This window comes from Urocitellus parryii, chromosome 1 (genome assembly GCF_045843805.1).
Source record: "Urocitellus parryii isolate mUroPar1 chromosome 1, mUroPar1.hap1, whole genome shotgun sequence".
Classification (NCBI taxonomy): Eukaryota; Metazoa; Chordata; class Mammalia; order Rodentia; family Sciuridae; genus Urocitellus; species Urocitellus parryii.
Window position 1 is genome coordinate 237,807,583 of NC_135531.1, and position 21,319 is coordinate 237,828,901.

General features: G+C 31.2%; 1 protein-coding gene across 1 annotated transcript; it reads right to left on the bottom strand.

The window, feature by feature from the left end:
* Positions 1-1,213: 1,213 nt before the first annotated feature.
* Positions 1,214-17,100, bottom strand: Zswim2 (zinc finger SWIM-type containing 2). Its single transcript, XM_026389074.2, has 9 exons — positions 16,936-17,100; positions 15,688-15,764; positions 13,886-13,926; positions 8,972-9,179; positions 7,675-7,926; positions 5,765-5,849; positions 4,986-5,101; positions 2,908-3,061; positions 1,214-2,023 (listed from the first exon to the last, which is right to left on the bottom strand). Exons 1-9 carry the CDS (start codon positions 17,098-17,100, stop codon positions 1,214-1,216), a joined length of 1,908 nt encoding a protein of 635 aa, XP_026244859.1.
* Between the last annotated feature and the right edge of the window lie 4,219 nt (positions 17,101-21,319).

The following is a 21,319-nucleotide window of genomic DNA, read 5'->3' on the forward strand; positions in this document are numbered from 1 at the left end:
CTCCACTAGTATCCCAAATTCTTTCATAGCTCTTTAAGTGTTCTGCTTCCTAAGCATTTTTTATTCACTTTTGAGGGATGATTTTAAAAAGAAAACTGCACTATTAGAACATAAATAATATTTGGTTAATTAAAAAATTATTTTGCAGTTTCCTTAAACCTATTTTTCAAGGCAATTAATTTGTTAAAATCCTAGATTGCTGATACATCAAAAACAAGAAAAAAATTTCATTCAATTTTAAACGCAACTCCTTTTCTCTCAAGTAAAGTTTTTGAGCTACATTTTTTTGTAATTTACTTTCTGTCTGATTAACTTCAAATTAATCATTTATTTAAATTCAAATGGTATTTTAATAGAGCTTTGCTTGATGTCTTCAAAATTTGTTTCATAAAACTATGTATTCCATTACCACCATGACAAAAAATACCATGTAAGTTTTTTTCCCTATTTACAGATAATAAAAATCAATATCATTGATTTTAAAAATGATATTCGAAAATTCACTGAGTTATAGAACATAGAAATTAAAATTTAAACAAAATAAGAATCTAAGGGTTACATTTTTCAAATGAATTTTGAAGATATAGTTGTTTTAAGAATAGAATGGGTTTATAAAAACAGTTCCTTAAATAATTATGGTATCAAAAAATTTGGTAGTACCTATAGAACATAAATTTCTTTAAAATGGTAAGAACATTATAAATGTTTATAGCATTATAATTGACATTTGTTTCATGTATAGGGAACCTCCTTCAAGGAAATAAAGTAAACCATAAAACCATGATCTAGATTTTCCATAGGTTTGTGGTAATTATTGGCAAAAAGTAAAAACAAAACAAAACTATACAAGTACCTGGAAATAATCCCTACATGTTGTTTTGTTCAAGTGGAACAATTGAAAGCAGTGACTCAAAGCAGAGAAAATCTGTATCTTTATAAGAAATTTAATCAGTGTAAAATAAAATATGAAAGCTCTAATAATTATTCATAATTTATAATATCCTGAGCATATTCATTAAGACAGTGCCTTGTCTTGTAAGTAATGGGGTAATTTCCTTTAAGCATGGTAAGTTATTCATAGACAAATAGGAAAGAGGATAACAGAATTTTATATACATTTGTCAAGAATGAGTATATGGTTTTATGTTCTATAAATAAAACATTTTTATATTGAATATTGAAATATTTTCTGGTGCCAATCAAAAATACTTTTTTACAACTGAACTCCTTCCATTATTAAAGATAGCTCAGTACTTTTTGTATTTAAAGGGCGAGATACAGGTTGTCTGGATAAATGACTACATCTTTTTCTAATTTTTCCCATACAATTATTATACCTTTTAGGTGAACTAAGTTTAGTTTTACCCCAATTGATAATAAGATTTAAATCTTCTGGAAGTAAAGTATTTGATTTCCTGTTGTCTTCCCTTATTTTAGTACCAAGAGTCTTCTTTGGATCAAGGGTAATATGTTTACGGCTTTTGGCCATCTTTTGATTTTGACCAGCATGGCACTTTTCATTGTTACATGGGCTTTCTATTCTAGTGGGACACATAATATTCTTTTTTGCAATAGAAGGAAGGAATGTTTGAGATATTTCTCCAAAAGGTCCAGTGGGTAAATCTTGAAGATGACTGGGGAAATGTTGGCTAATTTTATGTTTATAGATTAATTTTCTTGAATTTGAATCACTTAATTTGACTGAGCATAGATCATCTATTGTTATGTTCTGATAAGTATCTATTGGACTTGGAAGTGTATTTAACTTTTCAAAACTACATTGAGATATGTTAGGTAAGATTCTAAGTTCATTTGTCTTGAGGACTAATCCAGTACCAGGAACAAAAAGTTTTGGTTCTTCTTGCTTTGACAGATGGGCGATGTCTATGTTAGAAGCAGACTGATGGGCTTGTCCATTCATTGCTGTACTGTTCCATAATAAAGGGTTATATATAACTTGTCCATCAATAGGGCATGAATTACACTTGTGGAATAACCAATTGTCAATACACTTCCTATGAAACTTAAAACAAAAAAGATTATAAGTTAATTAGATTATAAGTTAATTATAAGTATAATTACCATGTTTAAAATCTGCTTTTTAAACAAAATTTCCCAGCTTCATAATTGTGTATTAAAATTATTTAGAAAAAAATTGAAGGTAACTTTAATTTATCAAATTTTATGAAAATATTTTGAAATTTACTTACAAATGATTTATGGACTTATCTCCAATTTTCAATAATAAAATGCAAAGTCTTGTATGAATATCAAGTCAGTAAAAAAATTCACCATTCAAGCTATTAATTTCATGGTATGTAATTATTTCTAGTGAATAAAAATTATTAGAAATTTTCAACCAATTGGAGTTAAAAATTGATCTGATAATAGTAATATGTAAAATAACAAATCACATTTTTGGTTGTAAAAGGAGTTATCAGATATTTGAAGTATGGGTGACCCTAAAGGTATTTATTGAAACAATTTTATTTTGGAAAAAACTTGGTTATCAACTAAATAGTAATCATGCAATACTAAGACTTTTATTGTAGTGAGTTTATATGAAATAATTAACTATGTCATTTTAGGTATTTATTTCACCTAAAGGATTATAAAAATATACAACAAAATGTTAGCATTCTGTTTCTTTTTACAGATAATCAAAGCAGATAATGAACCTAATACCATTCATCTTTCCTAGACAGCATATACAGAAGTGAGTCCTAATCATGAGTAGGCAGAGTTGCCTTCTCAGAAATCCCTGCAGCAATTGTCTGCCTCTATTGTGCAATCTGAACATCTCTGCACATAGTACAACTTGAAAAATGAAAGTAGAAACTTAAATTGTCACTTCGTTTGTGAAAACTGGTCCCATGGGGAAGTCAAAATAAAATGCTGTGACTTTACCTTATGAATACATGGTAGCAGTCTTACATGTTGACCAAGATGAAATGACTTCAAACAAAGTCGACACTGGTACCCTGGAGCAAGCAGCTTACTATTTTTTGTAATTAGTAGGAGAGGTAGTGACTTTACAACGTGTTTTGGTGTATAAACCTGACTGAGGGAGAAAATGCAGAGATACCTGAATGTTCATATGTGATTACAGATCTGAAAGTAATCCATATTACAGGTTTTCTACATAAGTAATGCAACAGAACCCAAGATTTTCTTGAACCAATGATAATAAATCTCATACATTGTAGAATTAAAAAGTCTATTTTATCTATCCTGAAGATGAGGGATCCAACAATATAAAGAACAAAATTTAATGTAGTTAGTCTAAATATATGTATATCTATATCTATATATTAATCTGAATTACAAAACTAGAACAAAATTTTGATGAGAGCTACATACTCAAATTATTTCAGTATGAGTCAACACTCAGTGTATGTTTAGAAAAATTAAATCCAATTTACTTTGTTAACTGGTAGGAAGTGGGGTGTACAGGTAAACCACATTACATATTCTGGGCTACTCTGTTAAATTGGTAATCATAATCTGTGAGGAAATTCATTTTCCCTTGGGGTATATCCTTACTATAATATTGTTAGACTAACCATCATAATGAAGTTGATATGTTAATTGATAATGAACCTAATTTGATTCTATTAGCAACTGGCAAAATAGATAACACAAATATTTAAAAACAAAAGCTGAGTTAAAAGGCCAGATGCATTCCCATTATTCAGAAGTCATTCAGAATAGTCTCCATATATTCTTGATAAAAACTCATATTTCTCATTACTGTTCAGATGTGTTCCCATCATGCTATAAAATTGCTTTCATAAAGGTCATCTAATTTCAGTTAAACATGTTTGTTTATAGTATTCCTAAGGTTATCCCCCCTTTTTTTTAACTTGAAATTATTTCCTTTGTTTATTCCATTTTCTCTGCCCAGAATGTCCTTCTTACTCCAATGTTCTCTCTCTAAACCTTCTATTCCCTTATCTTCTAATCCAATTCTTAGTTATACAATTAAATCAATAGGATGAAATGTGATACCTGAAGGGGATATGAAGATGAAGTGCCTTTGAATAAGCTAAATATATGTCCCACAGGGGCTTTAGTCTCCAAAATGTGTGCTATATCCATTGGACATAAGTCAAATGTCCACTGAGGTTTGAATAGAAACTTACATATGTGTGAATATATGTATATGTGGTAGTGGTGTGTATGGGGGGGGTATATTATATGTATATCTATATATTTAATGAGAATAAGCATAAGTTTTATTTGGTTAATTCATTAGAACTTTAAAATAATTTCAATTTTACCCTGTCCTTTAAAATAGTCTCTTTAGAATATATTTTACAATGCATATAATTTATTAACAATATTATTAATGTTCAATTTTATTCAATTAATAAGGAATATGATAAAAGTTCTGGAGATCCATCCAGTGTAAACAGTCCAATCTATGTTCTGAAATATGACAAATCTGTTCATGGGCTGAAGTAGACAGGTAAAAGGGTGGAATGAAGCAGCAAACACCTCCCTCTCCTAGAGGCCAATATCAAATCCCTTTATACCTTTTCTTTATATAATTTATGATAGTTTTAGTTTAACATCTATTTAGATGATTATTTGCTGAGAAAACTGTTGTGTCCTCAACCAAGTACAATCTGATAGAATTAATAACAGACAAGGTTATTTGACTATTTACATGTGTATTAACTTATTTCATAATAAAATATCTTATGAGATTGATTTTATAATTATTTCCATTTTTAAGGTGAGGAAGATATAGCCAAGAGAAGTAACTCGCCCAAAATTTACATAGACAACATGTGGTTGAACTAGGATTGAATTCAAATAGTCTGACTTCAGAGTCTTGCTTTCCACTTGTATGCTACAATGTCACCTAGAATATGGTAAATATAAGTATTAAATCAAGGGATAAATACAAATTTTTTCAAACTGAAAAGTTATTAAAAAATTCCAAGCCATACAAGAAATGTACTTTTTACTGATAATCTCACCCTTGCTTTTCCTGAACATGTAGCATCTCTTCTTCTTCTATCTCATTTTTAACATTTAAATATTTTATACCTTCATCCAGTCTCTTGTCTAATGATCTCCATCTTTGGTTTCTCTTCTATAATATGTAAAAAGTATATGTTACTTTGTAAGTCATGGGATTTTTATTTTGTGGATTAAAATTAGTAGGCTGCACATCAATAAGATAATAATGTGAATGATACTCATTATTTTAAAACATCTATTATTTTTTTTACTACATTAAAGATTACAAATTGTTAGCAAGTTTTTGAGTTTCACATACTACACAGCTACAGTGATGACATTTTTAAGGTAAAAATATTCATGATAATTGAAAGAAAAGCTAGCATTATTATTCAGCACTAGGAGATACTTTTAAGTTCAAATGATCTTATAAAGTTCCATGTTTCATTATTGTTGGTTAAAAAATTTAAAGAGAAAACTATAAAGTTTACTACTGATGTTATGATAAGCCAATTTATAAGGCTAAAATATTTTAAAACTAATTTTCAACTGTGATGGCTACAGTTCTTAAGATTTATTTATGTCATCAGATGCTTGGTTTTAATAAATTACCAGTGCAATTTTTGTACCTTTTGTACCCCCGCAACAAAGAGTTCTCCTGAGTATATGGTTTTAGGTTTTTATTTAAAAAAATCTTTATTACAGTGTTATCTATTCTTCTTCTTCTTCTTTGATTTACTTAGCTTTACAACAAAATAAATTAAACACTATATTAGATTTGAGATGGATACTGTACCTCACGGAATGTAAATGTGTGAGAAAGGTGGCAGTAGCTATCAAAGCATTCCTGGCATAAGTGGTATTCTATACATTCGGTACACCTGCAAATGCAAAACACCATAATGTGCAAGAATAAAAAATCCAGTTATTGTGATGGCTTTTCATGAAAATTCTTATCAAAACTTTCTGGGAACCATCCAAACATGACAAGGTCTATTTCAAGTCTCACTGTGTATTAGTTTTGTACTGCTACTGTAAAAATTACCAAAGCTTTATTAGCTTAAACGACACAAAATTATTATCTTAAGAGTTCTGTAAGGTAAGTCTGACATGGGCCTCAATGGGCTAAGAACAAGACATTGGCAAGTCTGTGTTATTTTTTGAAACTCTAGGGAAGAATCCATTCCTTGACCTTTCCTTGTCCTGTTCTTTGCTCCATCTTCAAAGCAAGAAATGGAGTATCTCTCTGCCTTTCTTCCAACAGCCTCCTTTCCCTCTGAATTTCTTGCCATCCTCCTCCACTTTTAAGATAGCTTATGATTATAGTGGGTTTACGCAGGTCAAGATAATTTCATTATTTCAAGGTAAGCTGATTACACACCTTAATTCCATCTGCAACCTAATTCCCCTATGACCTGTAGTCTAACCTAAAAGTTCTTGGCATAAGGGTATTGAAATACATAGGATACCACTATTGTACCTACCACATGCCCCTTTCATGATGCTGTCCTGGATGTAAAGCTTTTAGTCATCTCTTTCTCTAATTTCCTATAGGATTTTTTTTTTTTACACCCAACCACAAACACTGGCTGTGTTCATGCTTTTCCTAGAATCCTCTTTAACCAATATTCCTTAAATTAGTTGGACATCTCCTGCTAAATGTCTGTCAAAATTCCGCCTTTTTTCCTCAAGCTGCAGTGCTCCTTTGGAGCCTTATCAGGCTAACAATTTTCTGATAAAGACTTTCACTAATGATAATGATTTTCTGTGTGACACATACAGAAAACCAAGGAATAAATCCAAAAGATAAAGGTATGTTTGTAGTTGGGGTGTAAAAAATGTTTTATGGTTTTATGAGAAAATTTAAAACATATAATTCAAATTGGGCTCATCACAATGTAATTCAAAGAAGACAGAAAAGTAAATGCATTTCAGAAAAGTTTTTAATAAATTTTGAAAGAAAATATTTTCTTAACATATCATTAACTTAAAAATTTTAGGGCTGGGGTTGTGGCTCAGTGGTAGATCTCTCATCTAGCACGTATGAGGCCCTGGGTTTGATCCTCAGCACCACATAAAAATAAAGATATTGTGTCCATCTACAACTAAAAAATAAAATATTAAAAAAATTAACTAAGAAAACACAATATTCAATGCATAGCAATTAGCTGATGTCTAATTGTGGAAATTGTAGGAAAGTTTGGAGTTACTCATAATAGCAGTAAAATTTATTAGCATTCTAATTATCTTGCTTTGTTGCTATTGTTGAGGTATAAGATATGAAAGAAAAAAATCTATACTCTTTGCAATTTGGAATAGATAGAACTGAATTAAAAATTCAGTAAATAGATGTCAATATCTTTTTAGCTTTATTTTAGGAGATTCTAGCAATGACCTCATTGGTAGACCAAAGCATTTTAGAAGGAGTGAGAGATCCAGCAGGGCTCTGTACTTGAAACCTTATTTAGGCCAAAACATCCTGCTGAGACAGGATGCTACTTCATATGCAACCTAGACAAGAATGCAAAGCCACTACTTTTGCAAAGTGAAGAAAATAAAAGCTGTCATAGGGAAAATACCATAAGTGTAGGAGGAACAAGGCAATATTAAAGATAGGTACTCTAATGCTAAAGTTTTGTTAAAAAAAAGAAAGAAAAGAAAACAAAACTTTTTTCTCATACTTATAATTTTACTAGTGATACTTACTTATAACACTTCCCCTCAATTGGAAATTGTTTACAGTTATTACAGGGAATTCCAAGGTGTTTGTTCAGTCGTTCTTTCTCAGCTGCAGTCACAAGTTTGCTAGCATTTTGGAATTCTTCCAAAATAAGTTTCAGTGGTGCAAACTCCTTCCTGCACAGAGGACATTTCAACGTGGAAGTGTTTGATACTGCATTCTGATAATTAGCTAAGATCTTCATGCATTTTATATGGAAATTATTGCCACAGCCAAATCTATCAGAAATAAAATTTAAGTTTACCATTTGCATAGAGAAAACTATATCCATATATACATTGTATATATTCATATAAACAAGAATTTGCACTACAATGTTTATTTACCATAAAATTAGACTATGAAATAATTTCCTAGATATAGCTTGATTATACATACATGCACACACAAATCTAATTTACTATCTTTAATTTAGTGTATCAGAAATCCAAACATAAATTTCTCTCATCCCAATAAAATGGAATTTGCATCGAAATTTATAGAGTGAGAATGAATATAGTTTCACACCAAGAAAAATCATGATGATAATTATTATTCAAATAAAATACTTCACTGAGAACAGGGGTACAATTTTTTTTAAAAACATACAATATCTGCTAAAATGAACCCCTAAGAAATATCTACTGGGGAAAAATAATATTTGGTGAAATAACTAATTATCTTACAATATACAACAGAAATAGACACATTAAAAACTATAATATTGATGAAAATTTTGTCAAATAATCAGGAGGAAAAAGAATGAAATATTTCAGTAGTAATAGATGCCTAATTTCTTTAAGTCTAACTTTAAAGTGTCATGAATAATAGTATGAATATGAGCCTCTCAATGAACATATTTTTGCATAAGCAAAATTTGAACTATTTAAGTTTAAAGATAGAAGTCTTAAAAACTGAGAATTTTTATAATTTCAAAATAAATTCAAAATCTTTGTACTACCCTGAGCCAAGTCATTTATTCATGTGCATGAAACAAAAACATGAAAAACTATACTACTTTAATTACTTAAATAGAGGGAAAACTAATTGTAATGTTTCAAATTTTCACTCTTAAAATGTAGTTCAGTAATATTTAGAGTAAGAATAGAACCTCTCATGAGCTATACATTAGGAAACAAAAGAACACTAAGAAAGTATATATATCAGTCATAGGTAAAGATTTCTATTTTTTCCATCAACATGTGTCATAATACAATAAATTAGAAACATGTTAAATTAGAAATTTTCACAAGTGTTTAGAATCACAAGAGAAAATACTGTCACCTGCAAAAGGTGACAGGCAGCCTTTTCTGTAAAAGCACCTCTTGACAAATAGAGCAGATATCCTCTGAATCAATTTCCTTCTGTTTAATATACCCATCTTCTTTCACATGTGCATTTTCACTTGTTCCTGGTTGGGGAGTTTGAACTTGATGTACTCCCCGTAGCAAGTCATTTATTTCTCCTTCTACAAGACCTAACTGGAAAGCAGCTAGTGAAAAATCCCAAAGTAGAAGAATTCAGTGGCAAATTTGGAAATATAGATGTAATAAATTATGCTGAAAGTTAGAATTTTCTTTCCAATATCAAAAATCTTTAGTTGAATTATTATACTGACATTGACCATGTCTTTGTACTCCTTTATAACAAAAATGCCAGAAAAGAACCATTTATAAAAAGAATAAAAATTATCTCTCTTTTTTTCTTTTAGTGAAAAGGGTCAGGTAAAACTGCATTATAAGAGTTTTGGATATGATAATGTTTATTTTCAGATTGGTGTCATAATCATGTCCTACACTTTGATCTGTTCATTTGTCCATAAGCTAATATTTCATTGCATACAAAAGTATTAAAAGAAATAGGGCATAGATGCAAGAAATAGGTATTTTTAAAAAATTGTTTTTAGATATACATGGCAGTAGGGTGTATTTTGACATATCATACATACATGGGGTACAACCCATTACAATTTTGATCCCATTCTTGTGGTTGAACATGATGTGGAGTTATACTGATAGTGTATTCATATAGAGGAAAGTTAAGTCCAATTCATTCTACAGTCTTTCCTATTCCCATCCCTGCTCCCTTCCCTTCATTCCCCTTTGTTGAATCCAATGAACTTCTGTAATTCCCCTCCCTGCCCTCTCTTATTATGGGTTAGCATCATATATCAGAGAGAATATTTGACTTTTTTTGGGGGGGGGACTGGCTTATTTAACTTAGCATGATATTCTCTAGTTCCATTCATTTACTGGCAAATGCCATAATTTCATTCTTTTTTTTATAGCTGAGTAATAGTCCATTGTGTATATATACTACGTTGTCTTTATCCATTCATCTGTTGAAGGGCACCTAAGTTGGTTCCATAGCTTGGCTATTCTGAATTGAGCTGCTATAAACATTAAGTGGCTGCGTCACTGTATTTGGTGTAAATTACTCCTCTTTAGATGAACAGATAATGAGAGAGCAAAACAACTGTGCCTGTTTTCCTGTTTCAGCCTACTGTTCCTTGTCCAAGAACATCTTAGTGGCCAAGTTCTTCACAGAGTTGGTCAGTTTGCCTTGGGATGCTATAGGTACTATATTGCTTGTACCTTTGGGGATATGCATTCTTTGAATTCTGATTTTTTTCTATTCTGATGTTCTCACGAGGAATTATGTTCTAAGAACCTATAGTTTTGATCAGAACATCCTAGATTTTTAATTTCCTGGCCTACTCCTATCCTAATTTTCCCTCTCCCTTTCTCTTTCTTTAACAAACCATAATTTAAATGCTAACTGTTATTAATCTCCTGAATTCCAGTCATCTTATACATTATTTAATATATATATATATATAAAATGATTTATAAGATAATGAAAAGCTTTGTTTTCCTGGAAAGACCTTAAGTTAAGAATAAAAATATTGAAGACATCATGTTATATTTCAATACTGAGACCTCTGTTCCTTATGGGAGGAGATACTTTAATTAACCTAACTGGAAAGCAGCTAGTGAAAAATCCCAAAGTAGTAGAATTGGATGAGAAAGACTATTTGTCACAGAGACACAGCAACATCTGCTCTCTAAAAGTAGGAAGAGAAAAATGAAGAACAAAAGATCATGTTTTGAAAATGAAGATTCTATAAGGCAGAGAAAATGCTAAAGAATGCAATTTCATAAAAGGAGATGTTCAGAAACTGTTCTATGTGGTATAATAAAAATATAATATTAGCTTTTGATTATTTTAAGCAGAGATTATATAGCTTTGAAAATACAAAGCAACAGAAATTCTGTGTGATAAAAGCAGAACACAAAATTCCAAAATACTATTAGACATGAATATATATATATTCTACATATGTATGTATATATATACATATATACATAATCTTTTATAATTATATATTTTCATAAAAGCAAAATAAAATTGAGGAATTTTATTATAGTTTTGTGATATACACTTAGAAAATTTCCCTTAAATGTGATCTTATTTTTAATCCATAAATAATTTTAAAAAATAGCATTTAAAAGAAACTATGAGGTGACAAATCTAGGTTTTCTTGAGAATGTATGGGAAACAGAATGTTTAGTGTTAAAAATTGATATTTGCACAATAAAATTCCTTGTAATAATTTTTTATAAGCTTCAAAGAGAAAAAAGATCTCAAATTTCTCATATATAACACTAATGTGTAAAATTATTGTTCCCCAAATCCTTTTAGAAAGAGTATATAAATGATGTTCAAAGCATTCCCTCTTCAGTATTAATTCCACCCCCTCCACACTTATTTATGTACTCTATATAATCCCAATTAAAAACTGTTCATAGCTTTCTTTGAATTAAATTTTTGTGCATATAATACTATTGCCTTAATTTTATGTGATAAACTTCAAGGTCATTAAGCTTTCTACTTTTTTTGAACATTCCTGTACTGTGTATAATTTAGGATTTTCTTGATGTTAACTAATTAAAACTTATTTTAAATATAGAAGATATGAAAAATGTTTATTTCAGTAGGAAGTATACATTTTCAAAATTAATATACATAATTAATTTAAACTTTTAAACATTCCCTTCTGGTTTTTATAAAAAGAATAGTTTGCCTTCAAAAAGTGCAAAGGAAAATGTAACATAAAATATTAGATTGGTACATAAGAACTTGCTGTTTTGTAGATAAAAAAAATCTAAATATTAGCAATTCACATGGCCCAATTTATAAAAAAAAGTACCTAGTGAAATTTCTGGCAGATATGTAGTACAATAAATGTTTGTTGAATTTAATTGAATGGTTTTATATCATCTAATGAAGTGGCCATTGGCTATATATTATGCATTTCGATTTAGCTAATGTGACTTAAAAACTGACTTTTAAATTTTGTTTAAATTTATAACTTTATAACATTTATAAAGTTACGAAAACTTTGTTTGTAACAATGTGTATTTTGTGAATCTATTTTTCAACTGAAAAGTTTATGAAGTCCCCATCCAGATCAAATATTTCCAATAAAAATATAATGACTGAGCAGAGATGCACTGTAAGTATAACATACACACAAGATAGTATAAAAACAAAAAGATAGTGTGGAAACAAAAATAACATGGCTCATAATCTTTACTCTGATTACATGCTCTCATGATAATATTTTGATATATTACATTAAGTTAAAATGTTATTAAAGTTATTTCCTCTTTGTTCCTTTTAAATTCTTACCAAATGACTATAAAATTACTTATTTGGCTCATCTTATATTTATTTCTATTTGGAACCCTCTCAGTATAGAAGCTTGGGAAAATGATTTGGATACACAATGTTAAGAATAACTAAGCCTTTGGAGAGGCGGTCAACATTTAACTTTGTATGGATGGATGAGCAAATATGTATGAAATTGAACAACCCAGTTATCACATATGAAGGGATTCAAAGGGAGAATTAAGGACAGAGTGAGATTATTTTATAAAAATGTTTTTCTGTCTAGAGTGTGAAGGAGGAGGTACAAAGTTCAGGAACTGAAAACAGTAAAGCTGCACAGAAATATAGCCAAAGGCTGAAGAAGATTGAGCCACGTTAGAACATATGAGAAACAGGATATGTAGAATCTAGTAGGTACAATTGAATATCTGAGAGAGCATGTAAAGTGAGACTACAAAAGAAAATTCTTGTGAAATACTAATACTAAATTATTTCCTAATATAATTTTAACATATTTTTCTATAATAGTAGGGGGTGGGACATGACTGTGTATAAATAGAACCTTTGAATTGAAAAAAATGTGAAAACTGTTTATCACTTAAATTTTTTAGGGATTTTATGAACATTTATTAATAAATTTTAAAATTAAATTAGATGGGTCTAATATAGATAAATCAACTCCTCTATTGCAGAGAAAACTTTCATAATGATAGTAGCTTTATTATAAAATATAAAAATTTAAATGATCTGTAACTGTATTTATTTTTCTTTTATTTTGAGGACTCTGAAATTTAAGATTATATAATTATATGCCTGACTCTAAACTCTTATTTAAGTACTGACATGAAAACTACTTTTTTAAAATATTTTTTTTTCAAAACACATTCAGTTAGTTTACTTTTTTTTTTTTTTTTTTGGTACTGGGGATTGAACTCGGGGGCACTGAACCACTGAGCAACATCCTCACCCCATTTGTATTTTATTCAGACAGGGTTTCACTGAGTTGCTTAGTGCCTTGCTTTTGCTGAGGCTGGATTTGAACTCACTATCTCCTACTTCAGTCCTGAGCCGCTGGGATTACAGGCATGCGCCCCCGTGCCCAGCTCGGTTAGTTTACTTTTTTGAGTGATATTATATGTCATGTTATCTATTTGTGGGATTGGAAAAACTGCATTTTTATATTTCTCATGATAAAAATAGCTTTCAGTACAAACATACTGTGAATCTTTGCTTAGGATTAGGAAAGTTATTTTCTATCAAATAACTGGCCATTGTTTTATCTGTTTTTAATTAAGTGCCTTTAATTTTGGAAATGTCATATAAAGTTACATTTTCTACTAAAGAAGAAAAATGTTCCAACTTTTTTAAGTGTAACAAGCTGGGTTACAAATAGGTATCAGATTCTCCTGAAAAATAAGCATCTAAGTTTATATTATGCTTAAATAAAAATTTTTCTATTTGCTAATTTTAAATTAGTAAAACAACAACAACAACAACAACAACAACAACAACAAACAGAACACTTACATTCATGATTCCTTGGAAGCTTGAATTTTTTCAATAAGACCCTAATATTCACAAGTAGAAAAAAGTAAAATATTTATTTTTGACAAGACCACAGAGTTTTCAAAAATTTAAAATAGAAATAACATTACAGAATTTGCACCACTGAAAATGTTATGAATAAATTTAAAGCTCATCAAATTTCTGTATTCCTAGTAGTTAAATTTATGTTTTAAAGTAAACATGTGAAAAAGTATGATTAATGGAAACAAAAGACATCTGTAGTGAAGAGATTTATTAGATAGTCCATGTGTTTCTTATAAGATACAATCCTTCAGAGAGAGGAGAGTGAGCAAATTTACATATTCATCACACTACCTTTAAAATTCCCTGGAAACAGGGGCTGGGACTGTAGTTCAGTGGTGGAGTGCTTTCCTAGCACATGTGAGGCATTGGGTTCTATCCTTAGCACACATTAAAAATAAAAAATAAAATAAAGGTATGCTGTCTACGTATAACTACAAAAAAAAAATAAAAAATTAAAAAAATTCCTGAAAACAATGGAATTTTCTGGATAGAACGTCAAGCAATTGTTTTTCTACAAATACCACTTTAATGGATAATACAAAAATATTTTCAAGTCTCACCAATTGAAATGTGACTTTTTAAAAAGTGGGAAATACATTTTAAGTTCTTTTACTTAAATATCTTAAATATACTTTTGCATATTGAATATTGAATTATGATTCCATTTAGTTTATGGTTAAAATACTGTACAAAATGAGTTTCAAACATTAAAACAGAATAGAATATAAAAATAAAATAAAAATGGACATAAAATAAGAATGGAAAAACCTATTGTAAGTATAATAATAATACTAAATTGCAAGTGTTGAAAGGATTATATTTTTATCTTCATGTTAACAGGCGCAAATAACCTGTCACTACATACTTAATGAAAACTTACCAAAATGAAACAGCAAAAAACTTGTGAGTAAAAGCATTAGGAAAAAAAAAAAAGATATATACTGTTTTATTTTTCTGTGAAGAAAAGCATTATATATATGATATACAGAGTTTCATTTTTTTTGGTTTTATTTCCCCCTCAAATATCAGTTATAAATTATTTCTAATTAATTATTTGTTAATAAAAATATAGGCAGGCAAAATAAATTGAATTGAATTGGATTTAAACTAAATGGAGATTGTTTTGTTTCCATTTATGGTGTTAATTAGCCTACAAATAGGTTCCGAATTTCAGATTTGAGAAAAATGATCTTCAATAGGGTCCTACTTCTATCGTTAAGGCTTCATAACTAAATGTTCATTGAGCAGGAAAACTTTATTAAACTTGACCAACATATACCAGTATGAAAAAGGGTGAATACTTTCCAATCCTATGGCTATGTAAAGAAAACAGAACACTTTTGATTTTTAAGAAAATGTATTTTTGGAGACACAAATTTGTTAAAGCACAGTAATGTCTCAAAATGAACCATACAATTATCATTAGTGGTGTGAATGCTTCCCCCTCCCCCACCCAGTTTTGTAGTTAGAGTTTACATTTATACACATAATGAAAATCTAAACATTGCTTTTGTAAATTTAAAATAATTACATTATTAAATGTTTCCCAATTTAAACTTAGTTTTCAGAATGAAAGGAAATATTGAAGAACAAATTAGAAAGGTATGAGCATTTAATCTTTACATTTCCTCAACACTAAATTTGTTTAGTTTTGTTGTATTTAAACCATGAAAAATCACAAAATATGTAATTTTTCAAGATGGTCCTTTGTGAATGATCTTCATTAAAAAGTCACTTACCAGCATATATGCTTACAAAGCTCCCCTTTTTTCAGAAATGTGGAACAGTTACAAACATGAGGATTTCCTAGAAAAACCTTTAAAAAAGGAAAGGTATGCTTTTAAAAAATTCCAGGTAATTTTGAGAGAGCAAAACTGAGTTGGTATATAATTTGATTAAAAGAGATTTGAAGCGGTAATTTGGTTTAGGTAACTTCAAACTCAGTCTATTACTGAATTGAGTCTACTGGGAAATCTTAATTCTTGACCCCTCATTATGGGCTAATTTTTCACTTCCATATTCTTTGTCTTAGTTAACGACTTACAGTGTGAATTAAGACAGTTTTTAAAATAATATGTACTCCAATGAAAATAAAGTTTGAAATCATAAAAATAAAATGAAATCAAAAAATCCCCAAACAAAACAAACCAAACAAAAAAACCAAACCAAACACCACTGGCCTGAAACTATAAATTTCTTAACTGTAAGGACATTCTAGCTGGAGTGGAGTTAAAAGCTCTCTGTAAGGTAGTTTACTTTCCATTTTTATTTGTTCATTTTTATTTTGCATTTGGAATATCATTTTATTCAAGAGAACTAATTTTATTCACCAAAACTATTGGACAGAAGAGTTTTAAAGCAAATGTTATAAGCAACAATTAAAAAAAAGTGTTTTGGACAAGAATAGATTAATAAGTTATATTCAGTACTGTAAAATATATTCAGCCTTAAGTTAAAAGTTTCACCACCTGGCAGGTGGTGTGGTGACTGGATTCTGACTGGTGAGAATGGGTCCCTCAGCAAAATAATAACTTTTATTCATTAAGATCTATCCAAACCACCACCATTTATTAATATCCTTTAACCAGGCCTTGTTATATTTTTAAAGAGAAACTGATTTTATTTATTTAGTAAATATTTACATTACCTAAGATGATTTTTAGGATTTCCATTTTGCTTAATTTACTGGGCTAGTGGTTTCTAATAACAGAACGTACAAATGCAAAACGAACATGTCTATAAAAACCAAACATTTTCAGCCTGAAGATCAAGGGCCATTATCTTACAAGAGTTGGAGGCAATTTGGGGTCCTAACTTCCATATATAAACTAATCTGATGAATATTTTTTCCTTCTGTAATTTGTACATTTTCTAGTCTGGGACACTTGCAGGGATACACCTTTCGGGTCAGGCAGCGAATGTCTGCAGTGGCTAAATTCATTGGGTGGGCCTGGGGGGACCCGAGGTGAATTGGGGGCGGTAGTTACTCGGAAATCCCTGTTCTCTGGCTCTTCCTCCCTCAGCAGGAAGCCGGTGGGGCCCATCTGTCGTAGGAGGTAGATGCTGCTGTTCAATGCCTGGTCTTGTTGCCAGCTGAGGCTGTCGTTCAAGAGTCTTCGCCTTTCAGAGGGCCGGGAGCCTCCGCGAAGCATCCTGCCTGGGTGCAGGCGGAGGCGGCTTCTCTGCGAGGCTTTTGGAGGCACCCTAGGGTCTCCATGACAACCGCGTGCTGCGAGCCGGTTGCCTTGGTGATGGTGGTTAGCTTCCGTGGCTTCCCAGCGTTCCTTGCGCTGTGGTGGAGCTCCAGACAAGGGTGCAGGAGGGTGTGGATTCTGCAGTTCCTACAGCCTGCGCTGCGTTCTGAAGTGAGGCTCCTGACTGAGAAGTGTTTCAAATAACCAACTGACGGTCTTGAAAGCCTATCTGTCAAATCTCTTGCGTTCCTTCTGCTGGGCTGATGAAATCTTGTGTATTACGACAGTTGCAAGCCCAGTAACAGTTTGGGCTCCGAATGGTGATTCATCATCTTCCTTGGAAAGCCTGAAGTAATTGTGGACTTCACCATATTTCGTAAACATTTCCCTAGTGTTCACAATGTGTATAGGCAGGGCTGTAGAAAGCAGGGCCAACCCCTAGGGAGCTGTAAGATGGGGTGGTGTGTGTGTGTGTGTGTGTGTGTGTGTGTGTGTGTTGTAAAGCAAGGAGAAATCTCTAAATTTCATGTTTGAAGAGAGATTGGGACTTGGGGCTGGTAGTAGAGAATCTGCTGACTTATGGGTACATGCCCTCTACGTTTATAAGCCTCTAGTATTTTCAGGGTATGCAAGGTTGACCCAATCATGTAAGTCATCTCTGAGCTTTCCTATCACATACCACAAGGAGAACTGTAATAAAGTACTGGTCAACATTTGAGCCATAATTACTGAGAAAGAAGCCATGTTGCTGGAATCTAAGAAATCAAAAGCAGGAGATAGTATCAATTGGTGACCCAGACAAGGACATAGATATTGGTTCTATTTTATCATGGGAGGAAGCCACAACTGCATTATGTTGAGATCAGGAAAAAAGAAAATGGATAACCACAATACTAAAATAGATGATGGAAATGGCAGCTTTCATGTGTGAGATACCTGGATAAACACCATCTGTCCCTAGGTCTAACATTTTAACCCACCAAATATTGTTTTTGCTCCTCTATTCGAGTAATAACAACTAATATGCATATTACTGTACTTCCAACATTAACATCAACTTAATGGTACTAGATGTTAAAGTAAAATAAAATACACTGGAAAAAAATCTCATACTGAGAACAAAAATTATCAATTAAATTAATTTTCTATATTAATACTTATTAATTTATTTGAATTCTTAAAATTATAACTCATATTTCCAGTATAAAAAGATAAATTGTGTTTCATAGTTAAGGCACTTCAATCACTGTTCATCACCCTCTCCACTGTGTGTATGTATAATATATATAAATGGTTATATATATGTGTATATAGCATTTATATACACAAATATATGCCATATATAGTATATAAATAGATACATAGTTAAGAATTTAAAAATCATCATGACAATAATTGTTAAAGCCACTGTGTTTTACTTAGATTAGTGATACTTGATCCATGTGTAAATGATAAACACCATTTTTCCAAAAAGTCGTGTGCTTAAGACACAATAGTCATTATTTAAATTGAATACAGGTTCATAAATTCCATTTTGGGGGCTTGAAAAAAATAACAATATTCATGCCCTCATGAAAGTTAGGAGAAGGCACAGATTGCTAGACAGAATTTCAGTCTCGCTCTAAGACGTTTGTTTTTATATCTGTCAGTTAAAACTTTGGAAGCATTTTTATAGCCAGGTGACTGTCCCTTATGTTAGCTTTATCTTTCAACAGTGTGCAACAGAGGATATATTTTACAAATATTAAATTTGAGAGTTAATTTTCTTCTTAAATTCTCCTCCAAAGTATATTTTGAGACATATTGCCTGAGGGAAGAAAGAGCTGGTCACTGCTAGAAACAAATATAGGGGGAGTTTCTAGGATTGATAAACTTGAATTTCATGTACTAACTTTTAGCCTTTTTGGCAATACAATTGATTGTGAAAGACAGAAATTAATAAATTACTATAGCTCCCATTTAAGTTGTAAAAAGTTAGACTGACTTTAGAAAGGTGGGAAGAAGAGTAACAGAAGCCAGTGGAAGAAGTCAGTTGCCAAGTTCAACAAAGATGTGCACAAGTTTGGGTGTGACTATGTGGAGTTATGGATTGAGGTGGGTTTGGGATGGTTGAGAATACCTGGGAGGTGTGTGTGTGGGGGGAGTATAGTTCTGGAATTTAGTTATGGAGAGGTAATCTGCTAGGAATATTCAGCTTTTTGCTATGTTTAACACATGGTAACCATAGGCAGAGTTACCTGTGGAAGACTGATAAATGAACTGGATGTAATGCCTTGGTTCTGAAGGATTAAAGATGTGCCATGAATATATTAGTTTGTGTTTAACTCTAGTGAAAGGGTACAAAGAAAGGCAGAATACTGGTGTCTGACAAAAAAAAAAAAATGGAATTCACTGACTTCAAGACTGAAAGCATGTAGTCATGACCAAGGACTCCAGTGGGAGGTGCCAATATGACATCTTTTTAAAAAGTCAAATAGGATCAGTCACCAACAGGGACCAGTTCAGATTGGCTACATTGCAGAAGGGACCAGCAAGAATCTAGGGGACATTTTTTTGTTATCAGATACAGGGTTATGAAAGCTTCAGTTTCCTTATATTGTACATACATATTTGGGGAGAAATAGAGATTGTGTGGAAATCTGGAATTTGAAGCATTTTATCCTTAGTAGTGATTAAGATAGTCTTAACATTCCATTTAACTTTACTAAACTTTAAGAAAGCTCCTTCCTGGTGCTGGGGTTGTGGCTCAGCAGTAGAGCACTCACCTAGCATGTACGAGGCACTGGGTTAGATCCTCAGCACCACATAAAAATAAATAAATAAAGGTATTGTGTTCAACTACAACTAAAAAAATATTAAAAAAAAGAAAGCTCCTTCCTCAATGTAGATTCCTGGTCTCCTGGTCTTCGAATATCACTGTAGAAAACTTTCAATTTGTTTTTTTCTCATTGAGGTGCTAATATTCTCCAATTCTCTTGCCAGTATAACAACCCAGTGATAGATAGATATATATATATATATATATATATATATATATATATATATATATATATATTTTTTTTTTTTTTTTTTTTTGGCAAGAACCTTAGAGCCATCCCTTTGAAATAAGATCATCAAGAAAGATAGGACTCCTAAATCCTGGACTTTGTGGCAATATAGGAGACTAACCTGAATAGGTGCCAATTAACAAATGCAGATGGCCTACTTACATGGACCAACCTCCTTCCTAATGCCCTCTAGTATTTTCCCACTAGCTCATCCCAATGCTTAAAAACTCTTGTATTTTATTAACTGAAGTTGAGTTTGCTCTCTCTCCCTTTGTGCAATAGTATTAACAAAACCTGTTTAACTCTAGATAATGCAATTTTTCTTTGATAACAAATGTCACTTATTTAAGAAGACTGTTAAATTATTAAATCAGACTAGATTATACTTTACTAAGGTGTTTTTTTCTTTTGTGATAAAAGAGAGTGGAGGGTACCAAAGATGATTGAATCATTTATGGAGAAAACACACTTCAACTTTTTGTGCTACCATGTGTAATATAAATAAATGAACAACTTGCTACTAGTGGTTGGGGCTTTTATTTGAAGATGCCAAACTGGATAGGTAATGCCACTCTTTTTCAAGTTAAAAAAAAATTTGAACTACTGCAATGAAGAGAACTAGAAAGGGCTGAGGTATGCAGAACTCTTAGAATTGACCCAATGTCACTTGCCATTGTATAAGTTCTTCCCATATTCATATGTAATGTAACCTGGCAAAAGAGCCATTGCAGATGTGATTAAAGTTACTAATCAGTTGTTGTTGTTGTTGTTTGTCTTATTATTTAATTTATTATGTATGAGTTAAAACCATAGTACGTTGAAAAAAAATCACCAATTAAAACATTTTTAAAGAAAATTTTAAAATTTAGTTGGTTTTGAGTTAAAGAGAGATAACTTGGGTTGGACTAATCCAATTTTAAGAATCCTTTAAAGGCAGAGATGTTTTTTCTAGCTTGTAGCAAAAAGAGAGACAAGAATGGAAGAGTTATTACCTTCCTGGTAATCAAGATGGAGATGGAAGAGGTCACATTACAAGGAATTCTGGGGCCTCTGGTTGACAGTTTTCATCCATCAAACTAAATGGGTTTGGTTTGAAAGTATATTATTGCACAGATTTGTTATATAAGAAC

What these genes read in the sequence shown, in the direction of transcription:
- Zswim2 (XM_026389074.2), bottom strand. Translation starts at nt 17,100, where the DNA reads ATGCTTCGCGGAGGCTCCCGGCCCTCTGAAAGGCGAAGACTCTTGAAC. An exon ending in CATGTTCAGGAAAAGCAAGG is followed by an intron (nt 3,062 to 4,985) that starts GTGAGATTATCA and finishes TTTCTCCCTCAG; the next exon opens with TCAGGTTTATACACCAAAAC. An exon ending in TGCTACCATGTATTCATAAG is followed by an intron (nt 2,024 to 2,907) that starts GTAAAGTCACAG and finishes TTTTGTTTTAAG; the next exon opens with TTTCATAGGAAGTGTATTGA.